Source organism: Ambystoma mexicanum, chromosome 3q (assembly GCF_040938575.1).
Source record: "Ambystoma mexicanum isolate Mex_15411 chromosome 3q, UKY_AmexF1_1, whole genome shotgun sequence".
NCBI classification, from domain to species: Eukaryota; Metazoa; Chordata; class Amphibia; order Caudata; family Ambystomatidae; genus Ambystoma; species Ambystoma mexicanum.
Genome location: NC_090926.1, coordinates 1036666451 through 1036677531, shown reverse-complemented (window position 1 = coordinate 1036677531; position 11081 = coordinate 1036666451). Strand labels below are relative to the sequence as shown.

The 11081-nt window shown below is 46.2% G+C and overlaps 1 protein-coding gene across 1 annotated transcript in view; it reads left to right on the top strand.

Annotated features, from left to right (window-relative positions):
• Positions 1-5741: 5741 nt before the first annotated feature.
• The window catches only part of ENGASE (endo-beta-N-acetylglucosaminidase), a 233987-nt gene continuing 228647 nt past the window's right edge, over positions 5742-11081 (top strand). Inside the window, exon 1 of the mRNA XM_069655216.1 lies at positions 5742-5923. Coding sequence (XP_069511317.1) covers positions 5871-5923 — 53 coding nt within the window. The 5' untranslated portion in view covers positions 5742-5870. The remainder of the gene's footprint in view (positions 5924-11081) is intronic.

Sequence of the window (11081 nt, the reverse complement as noted above, 5' to 3'; positions counted from 1 at the left end):
GACAATCTAATTCTAAACAGAAATACAATTATTAACCTATTCAAACAGATTCCAAGATTACGATGCGTCGAAAATCGAGATTTATGGATGGTAGAACCTTGTGAAACTGGGAGAAAAGATTGTTCATATCTACATATTAAGTCAGAAGTTATCAAAACGATGCTTGAGAACGAAACAGCAAACTTTGATATCCTGGGATATGATCTAAGGAAATCACGGATTAAGACGTCAAGACAAGAGGATGAGATAAAAGATACGCCTCATAAAAACATCGGAAATACTCAATGGGGAAACCTAAAAGGAAGGGAAAGGTCGAACAAAATCAAAAACACCCAGTAAAGGAGAAAGAAGAAAAAGAAAACCAACATGGATTAAGAGGAAGTAAAGACTCGGCCCATAAGAGTAACCATGGGTCGGAACATCTAAGAACATACCAAGATCGCTCTAAGGTCAAAACGTGTATAAGGTTAAAAGAAAACCAAGGAGATGGATCTTCTTCCCCTAGGGCCAACTATAATTGGGATGTGGATGACAAACTATCACATAAAGAAAGAAAGCAGGCTAAATCAGAAAAGGGTAAAGACACTGCTCGCAATCGCGCAGCGGAAATTGTGAGGAGATCACCGCCAAACTGGTCATGGAAAGTGTCGGACATATATATAAAGAAACACAATTAGCAACCAGAAAACCTGATCGGGACCCTTCAGGTTGATCAACTGGTAAAAGAATGTTCCTTATTGACACGGAGAAACTTTTTCATAGAAATGGCCTCTTGGAACACACAAGGGTTCAGTCACCTAACTGTAAAGAGTGACGTGAATCTAGGGCAATGGGATATACTATGTCTACAGGAGACATGGTTAACACAGAAACCAGAAATGGATGGATATTCTACATTCGCTATACCCGCAAAACAGGGCCTAAAAGGCCATCCCACAGCCGGCTTACTTACAGCAATAAGATCAGGTATCGGATTGGAGGTGATAGAACAAAAAAACTCTTGCGATCAATTCCAAGTTTTAATAATATCCTGGAAATATATAGACAGTAGTAGTAGAGAAAAGGAAGAGCGTATACTACTAATTAACACGTACTGGAACCCAGAGTCAAGCAGGGACGAGTTATATCTGGAAAATCTTATAAGTATTCTAGATGAAAATGCGGAAAACCAAACGTGTAATCACACTATAATCACAGGGGATTTCAATGCTATATGCAAGAACATTGGAAACCAACGACCACATTTACCAAAATCTGCGCCAATCTTGAAAAGAGGTGAACAACTCGAAAGAATACTGAGTTCAAGAGACCTGCACAACCTGCATTGGGTACGATCAGATAAAAACCTGATGATCCCTTCTTGGCAAAGAATTGAACAATCAGGGACATTAGACCACACATTTGTGTCCAAGGAGCTGCTGGGAACTATAGTCAGTTTTGCGATAGTAAGGACTCAAAATAGTGATCACAATTTACAGCATATAAGGTGGGCGAACTCACAGAAACCACAACAGCTCTTTAACCAAGAAATAGATGTGAACATCAAGGAATCCAGGTTAAAACTGACGGAGAACGCAATAAAGCAGATTTCTGAAAAATAGTCCAGGATAATGGATGGGGAAGTTAATACAAAAAAAAAGAAGTCAGAGAAGACGATGGATTATACACTTCTGTTAAATAAATACATGAAGACGACAAACAAAACCAAAAAGATCCCAATGAATCATCTTCATGCCTATAACCAGGAACTAGTAACAAGAAGAAGAACTGTACGAAAACTAAAGCGGATGGCGATCAGATCCGATACACAAGAGGCGCATGAAAGTTGGAAGAGCGCCAACAGGAACTATAAATCCTGGATAATACAAAAAAGGCACTCCCTTTACCAGGCAGATTCGGAGCTAATGTTAAAAACATTATGCGGGAAAAAATCAAGAGACTTTTGGACCCTTATAAAGGGAACTATGACGTCATCTACCACCGCCCTACAAAACTGTGTGGGAGAAGGGAGCTGGATCTCCCACTTCTCCAACCTATATGCACCACTGCCCGACATAGAGAGTGCCTGCCTGCGAAAAAGGAAAAAGGGGACTGACTCGCCGTGGGAGATCATAACAAAGGAAGAAGCTATCGTGGCAAAAATCAAAAAACTTAATAACTCAAGGGCCCCGGGGCCAGATGGGATCACAAATAGTGACCTAAAACAACACCAAGAAATATGGGCTCCCTTGATTAGTAACATCTTTAAAACCTGCAACCAGGAGCAAAATATACCAGCTTCATGGAGAAAAGCGATAGTGGTTCCAATCTTTAAACGTGGAGATCGAGAAGACCCATGCCACTACCGCCCAATATCCTTGTTGGATGTCATTGGGAAAATATACGGCGGGCTCGCCTTGGAAGCATTTCAAGCCTGGCTCATAGCCAAAAACGGGGGAGATCCATTCCAGACAGGATTTGTAAAAAATGCAGGAACATCGATCAATATACTGACGCTAACAACAATCAAGGCCAAGGCTATGCAGACCGGTCAACCCGTATATATGGCATTTGTTGACCTGGTACAGGCGTTTGACCAGGTCAACAGGGACAAACTATGGGAAAAGCTGGACGCTATGAAATGCCCTCCAGCTATTATGAGCCCGATTCAAACATTGTACCAGGACACATCTATTAAAGTAAGGCTTGGGCAAGATGGTCTATTGTCGAGGGAAATTCCAACTTCCAGGGGGGTGAAACAAGGCTGCCCCCTGGCCCCTGCTTTATTTAACGCTTACATCGCTGATTACGCTGAGCACGAGAAGGTAATAAGATGCTTCCCTCCTGCTATTGGTGGTGAAAAAATATTGTGCTTGTTATATGCAGACGATATTATTTTGATGGATAACACGCCGATAGGTCTGCAAAAACAGTTGACGAATCTGATCATATATCTAAAGCAGAATAACCTAAAGTTAAATCCAGAAAAAACCAAAATAATGACCTGGGAAGGCAAGAAAAAGAAGAACCAAAGCAAACAGAACTTGTTTGCGGAGGGGCAAAAATTGGAAAAAGTAAAAGACTTCAAATATCTGGGAGTCATGATGTCAATCAACGAGTCAGAAATAACAATGCAAAATCTGTTATGGACAAAGATAAAAACGTTAACAACACAAGCAAGGATGATTGACAAAAAATACGGGAAATTTTCATTATTGGCAGTTATCAACTTCTTTAAGGCAAAGGTGGTCCCTGCAATCCTTTATGGAGCGGATGCAATGTTCCTAATACCTGACATACTGTGGATTAAACTAGAGAGCTATTTCTGGAAGAAAGTGCTTAATCTGGCACAATCTACACCTATGCCACTGTTAAGGAGAGAGCTATGTCTCGTGTCATTAAAAGCGTTCCAGGAGAGAAACATGCTAATGCTATATCGAAAACTCCAACTGAAGAATAAACTAAAACCTTTGGAGTTGGTGAAAAACGAGATGACAACGAACAAGATTCGGGCACTAAAAGATTGGAAACTGAGAAATACGAGGTTATTGAAAGATCTAGATGTCACGGAAGAGATACTTGAAACAAACCCAGCCAAAATATCAAAAAAACTATTTGAAGCAGATTGGATTAGGACAGAGGACATAGCGCGATCATATAAACTGACGAAAGATTTCCCAACGGCCCCGAAAAAACTATACGATACAAGAGGTTATCTGAAAAAGTTCCCGGATAAAAGGCTGGCTAGAACATACTTGAGATTTCGATTAAATCAACTACATACTAACGAAATCCAATCTATAAGGAAATTGTCATCAGATAATAAATGTAGATACTGCAAATCAGAGGAGATAGTAGAAACTAGTCGACATCTTCTACTCGAATGTGAAGGTACCAATGCATCGAGAGCAGTTTATCTAGGGAAAATAATGCAATCGTTTTCCACACTGACAGAGGATAACTGGTGGCAAGCCTTTAACGAAGGAGAAAATAACAAAAATGTGATCGCAGTAGCATCCTTCTTTGAAAACCTTAAGCTAACAACTAAGTAAAAGTAATAGGAGGAACTTCCAGGGGAATAAAAAAAAGAATTTCATCGAAGTGAAAGACTTCATGTGTGAAAATGTGTGAGTACACGAAGAGACTTAAAGGATTAAATAAATAAATAAATGGAAGGAAGCTTGATAACAGAAATTGGTTAAAGACCTTGAGAACAAATAGAACTATGTAAAGAATCCAACAGGTCAGGCAGCGAAATAAACATTATGGGTCAAAATGGAAGACAATGAAGGGACTTTCATTTCGTGCTTTCTTTTGGATCACTTAAGGCTGAAAGGGACCTCTTTGGAATTTATGGAAATATTGGACTTTTTTTTTTATTTTTACCTTTGAAAAAATTGTTTGTACAATTAAATCAAATAAAAAAATATATATATATATGTTTAGATGTTGTGCTGCAAGTATCCTGAGTCGTAATTCTTAGTTCCTCCATGCTGCAGAGGATCACAAAGGCAGAGCTCTCGAAATGTCCCAGTTCCATAATTCGTGAGAAAGACATCCAGTATCTTTTTTCCCCTCGCAAATCTGTTATTTGTAGTCCTACATTTAAAATGAAAACTACAAGTTCCAAAATTCGGGGGGGGGGGGGGGTGGGGGTGAGGGGCTGGCTGCTTTCTTGAGGATGGAACTGAAACTTGAGAGTTCTGCAAAACTTTGCAGAGCTCTCGGGTTTCCCAGTAAATACACTTTTACTGCCTCCCTTATCCCAAACGCCTGGTTATAATGGAAGACCAGTGCTTAAAGTGGGCCGGGGCCTGCCGGGGCTGGGCCCCGGCAGTCTCCAAAAAGTGGGACTGAGCCGGGGCCCCCGTCCTACAGCAACATTGGCGGGAATCGCGGGATGCATTATCCCGTCGCGGCCGCAGCCGCGAAGGGAGATGTGCCTGCAATGAAGTCAGGCAAGCTGACAGAAGTGGCAGCCAGTCACAGCGACGCTGTGACTGGCTGCCACTTCCCTCAGTCATAGTAACTGCGTCTGGTGACCCCTCGCGCGAGCGGTCACCAGAGGCAGTTACTGACTTACTGTCCCTTTGTTTCCCCAGGTCGCCGAGGCGTCTTTAACCCTCGGCGGCTCTGGGGATTCCTCTTTATAAAAGATGGCTTGAATTGTCTACTTTCAAAGCCATCTTTTATAAACCCGAAATGTTTAAAAAAGATGGCCTGAAAACTAGTCAAACCGTAGGGTATGCACACAAATATATATAAATGTTATATATTTGTGTGCGTACCTTACTATGGGTTGTGTACTTTGCAAGCCATCTTTTATAAACGTAGAAATGTGTTACACATTTCTATGTTTAGAAAAGATGGCTTGCATAGTACACAACCCATAGTAAGGTACGCACACAAATATATAACATTTATATATATATTTGTGTGTATACAGTACGATTTGCGTACTTTTTAGGCCACGCCCCCCCCCACAAGCCACGCCCCCAAATGTGGGCCCCCTCGATTTCTTACCCCACTTAAAGCCCTGTGGAAGACACACTGAGGCTCTTGGAAGTATTAAAATCTTCGTTTACAGAAATGGCGACAACGGTCCTTGCATTCAATCGGGGAGTGGGGAGCACTGAGGAAGGGCAGGAGATGTGGTCCTCATGCGCGCAGTGGGTGAAAGTTCATTTGAAACATTTGTATTGCGGAAGCTTGAAGCCGTGTTTCCGCCCTGCGATAAACGTACGCGTAAGCTTTGAAACCATGGGGTTGCTTCACCGAAGGAGTGAAGGAGGAGGGCTGAGCACGCAGGACCAACCCAAGCCCCCTGCATGTGACAGGGGCGAGGCTGCAGCAGGAAGTGCGGCGGGAGGGAGGCAGATCTGCGCCCAGGCATGGAGCGGGAAGCGGTGGATGGCGCCGGCGGGGAACTATATCAGAAAGACAGGTATATGGGGGCGGTCCAGGCTGCCTGGTGTTGGATGATCTCCTGCAATCTTCCCGCCCTCAGAGCTACCAGGTGGGCGTGGCTTCAGGGCCTCACTCTGTCACGGGAAGAGCATAACATACGGCTTCCCATGTCAGAGTGAGGGATAGTGGCTGCTTTTTCTGTGCATGCCGTTGTAATAGATTGGCGTGCATAGAACGGCATACGTTGACTCTAGAGTGTGTATTAATGTGATGGTCCAGATTTCACAACACAGAGGTGAATCGGGCTACACAATTGACCCTATTTACGTAAGGCAAGTTTAAATGTCTGCTGCCGAGTAGGTGCTGGCGTTTGGTGTCTGCCACCGCTAGTTTCCTTCACCTTTACGAAAAGAGACTGCATGTTGCTTTAAGACATCCTGTCTACACTATAAGCGGTTGCATGTGTTTCTCACCCGGGAAAGCAATCTCATGTCGTAAACAATACACAAACCCATTGTGGCCACCCAAGACCGTGTATAGTAATCGGGACATCAAGACTAACCGGCATTTCTAAGGCAATAGCCTATCGCAACACATTTGGATCGATCGTGCGTGTGGAGCAATAGAGCACGCAGGCAGACCCAAACCCTTCAGTCTGAGTGGCTCTTGCAGTGTAGGCTGGAAGGCGCACACCGCGTTCCTACCAAAATGATTCGGATGAATGAAAACTGGTTCTCACGCTCTCACGTTTATCCAACGTGTGGAGCCAAGTATGCTGATCTGATAAAGGGCAGTGACTGTGCTTTGATGAATACAACGTTTCTCTATACGGTGACAGGAAACCAAAAATGGCTCCAAGCAGGAGCATCACTCTGGATCATATGACCAGTGAGCTTTGGCGGTTTGCTCCCAGAACAATTGACCAGATACTAACATGAGCAGAACTAGCATTTTTCGAGTCGTGTAAAGTGCAATACGATGCGGCACAATAACATAACTCGCACACTAACCGTATCACCCACTATGCTCGCACACGTCAACCCTGCTGCCTATAATCTCAACTCGCTTGTTAACCGCGCCACCAAGATTAACTATGCCTCCCCTGCCAACTATGATACGCAGTAACACCTCTGTCACTCTCCTGTTAAACATGCTATGCTAGCCTGCGACCTTGCCCTCTTTCGCAAATACTACCCCCTAGCCGTTTGTATACTACCTCTCCCGTGCACCACCCCAACCCCCCCTTTCATCAAAGCGCCAGATGCCCGCTAGCACTGCCTGCGTTGCTCCCTTCACGGCCATTTTGTGCATCAGCATAACCCCTAGCAGCCGAGGACACACCACTTCCCCCACCACCCTCACCCAACCAACCATCCCTGATCTGGATTGGCACCCAGACACCCATCTGCCAACTAACCCCTCCACCACAGTCCCACGCTCGTGTCCCAAAGCACACAGCCCTGCCACCCCCGTACCTACCACATTGCACCCAAACTGACCCTTTCCAATTTATCCCCCAACACACCATCAGTTGCCTGCTCAGGCATCACCAGACTGTCTCAGATCACGCCCCATGGCCTCCTTAACGCCCAACTACCATCACAGCCCCACCACCTCTACATCATTCAAACCTCTACTCACCGAAGCACATTGCCCCCTGGCCCCTCGAAGCCACTGACTGTGCCCTCATTAACGCTCACTCAATCTGCGCCCATGCACTTGATATCCATGACCTCCTACTACTGCACGAACTTGACCTGCTCGCCGTCATAAAGACTTGGCTACACGAAGCAGCTGGAGCCAATCTATCGCTTGCCCTCCCTCCCAACTACTCCATCCTCCGTTCTGACGGATGAGTCAACCACAGGGGTGAAGTCGCCATCATCTCCAAAACATCCCTCCCCATCAGAACCATCCCCGCTCCTCTTGGTTACGAAATCTACTCACCAAAATCAGTCTGAGACCACAAAGCACCACAAATGTCCTGCTCATTTACTGCCAGCACATCAGCTCCAGCACTCCAGACTCTGACATACCCCTCCTCATCGACCCACTCCTGAAGCCGAACCCCAAATTCCTGCTTCTAGGCAACTTCAATCTCGGATTCATGGACCCCACTGATAACTTGGCTTCTGCCCTCTCCACAACCATCCAAGAGATGAATTTTATGCAAGCCATCCATGCCCCCCAGCCACATCATTGGCCGGGCGCTCGGCTGAATCCTATCCCTCAACACCCCCACCCAAATCCTAGCCATCAACCCCATACCCTGGACAGACCACTCTCTGATTCTATTCGCCCTAGACTTCAATGTCACCACCAAAAATCTGCCCTCCAGCAGCCAACCTTTCACAGCTAGACACACAAAAAACTCCCAAAGGAACTGCTAGAGCCAACCATCCTGGCCTCCCTCGTGGCATGTCTTGACAACAACCACCCGGCGGCCATCCTTTCAGGATATAACTCTGTCCTGAGTTACACCCTGGACCTCCACGCCCAACTTAAAATGACCACTAGGAAAAAAGACCACACCACAACTGGTTCACCAAAGAATTAGCTACACTCCTCAAAGTCAAGCACTCTAAAGAACACATGTGGCGCAAGAACCCCTCTCCCTCCAACAAAGATGCCTTTAGCATTTGCACCGCCTCCTACAAAGTGGCTATCATCAACACCAAAGCTAGCATCTACAACACCTGCATTACGGAAGCATGTTCCAACACTAAAGAGTTGTTCAAAATACTCAGAGAATTGGAATCTCCCTTCCGTCTCAACCTTTCCCAAGGACAAAGCCTGGTGCTCCCTGGTGCAATCCACTTTAGCCAACAAAATAAAGAACCTCAGAGAAAAAAACATTCTCAAGAAATCACAGATCCCTCAAGTCAAATCTGACCCACCCACCCCTTCCCTCACCCAACACTCCTCCCTTACAATTCACCCCAGCAGAAACTCATGCCATCATCCAGTGCCTCAAAGCATCCAACTGCACTGGCCTGCCCCGCCCACATCAAGCTCTGATTGGGCAGCAGGCCCGTACTTCCTGCAGCCTGGGACCTAGTCCCCTTGATCCACGCAACCTCCTTACCTCCACCAAGGTGGAGGTAAGGCTGGTCTGAATCTCGTGCGCCCACCGGCATGCTATTGTAGAATTTATTTCTTTTCACTGTTAAGGCAATGCGCTTTTCAGCACACTCTCTCCCTTCCCATACCCTCTCCCACTTCCTGAATGCCTGCTGCCTCCTCCCGCCCACCATCCCGTTGATAGGCCAACCCCCTTTCCTCCTTTCAGGGCAGCCCTCTGCTCGTGCAGCCCCTGCGGCTAAGGGCCCCTAGGCAAAGGGAGGCTCCCACTGAGGCGGCTCCATTTCGTGTCTGCAGGTGTCAGCAGGGGAAGCCAGTGGCAAGCCGTCAACCAGCAGCGACTAGTAAGGTAGGAGTGGCCTACCTTTTGGATTTGGATAGAGCCACCCTCTACCTTATTACCCTGCCACTTAGCAACCTTACCTACACCAGAATAATACAGTGACTATTAGCCTGTGCCATTCTGAGATCACACTACGGTTATTGGCCGTACTTAAATTGTTTTGTGAAAGCTAGGCTTTTCTCCCACTATACAGGACTCTCAGACCTAGGTGTGTTGTCTCTGGTCTTAAATTACATTGGGAAAGTAGTGCTGTCTTTGGTCTTGCCATCTTAGCAAAGCGTTACACAGCAACCTGTTCTACTATTGCCTGAGCGCTTGTCGTTCTGTTCACTTGTGCACTATTGCCTCGCCTCTCCTTGTCTCGTCTGCTTGCGCCCCCTCCCTATGTTGTTCCCTAGTTTTCTCCCCTCTTCCTCTTCTCTCCCCACCTACTCTATGGTGTTCTCTATCTCTCCCATCTCTTCGAACTGCTTCTCTATCGACTATCCTGCTCTCCTTACTAAATCTGGTAGGAAGAAGTTTAAAAAGGACATCCTGGTCTCCAACCCAGGCCACCCTATCGCTGACACCTATAACAGTGTTTCCTCCAGGCCAACCCTCGCTGACATCCTCTGTCGTTCCCTCGCCAGACCTATGGACTTTCTCATATGGTCTCTGTGCTTTCACCCTTCTCTTCTTCTCCTATTAATGGTGGCACCCAGTGGGAGGCCCTCCTGGCCCCCTTCCACCACTCTAAGGTTATCATTAATGTTTACCTGAATGATACCGTATTGGTCCAAGGCCCTCAGGCCAACCTTCTCCTCTTTGATAGACTCTTCCTGCGCCTCATCGATTTCCTTTCTACTCCTGCTGTCCCCTCTCTTCCCTCCATCGCTTGCTTACGTCCCCCTGCTGTCTCCTCCATGGCTTCCTTGCCCTCTCCTCCTTTCCCTTCTGCCCCCGGTCTGAACACACCTATGGTAATTCACATCGCCTAACCCCCCTGGTGGTTAATTTAAACGGACACAAGTGGTCATCCTGTTTCAGATTTATTTTCGTCCCAACTAATGTATAGGAACCATCTAGCCCCTCCCTTGACTCCCCCATACCTTTTGATTGTGCGGGTGCAACATATCGTGGCCTGAGCGTACCGATGGTAATTTGCATCCCCTGCCTCTATGGGATTAACTCACAATGACACAAGTGGTCATCTGTTTTATATTTTCTCAGGTCCCAACCAATGTATTGGCACCATCTAACTCCTCCATGGACACCCCCATACCTTTTCATTGTGTGCATGCATGATATCATGGCCTTAACACACCTATGGCAATTCGCATACCGTGTTTTTCTGGCGTTTAACTCACACTGACACAGGTGGTCATCCTGTTTTATGTTTACTCTGGTCCCAACCAATGTATCGGCACCATCTAGCCCCTCCCTGGACACCCCCATACCTTTTCATTGTGTGCATGCATGATATCATGGCCTGAACACACCTATGGTAATTCGCATGCCCTGTTTTTCTGGCGTTAACTCACACTGACACAGGTGGTCATCCTGTTTTATGTTTACTCTGGTCCCAACCAATATATTGGCACATCTAACTCCTCCCTGGACACCCCCATACCGTTTCATTGTGGGGGTGCATGATATCATGCCTGAACGCACCTATGGTAATTTGCATCCCATGCCTCCCTGGGGTTAACTCACACTAACACAAGTGGTCATCCTGTTTTATGTTTAATCTGGTCCCAACTGAAGTACAGGTACCATCTAGCCTCTCCCTGGA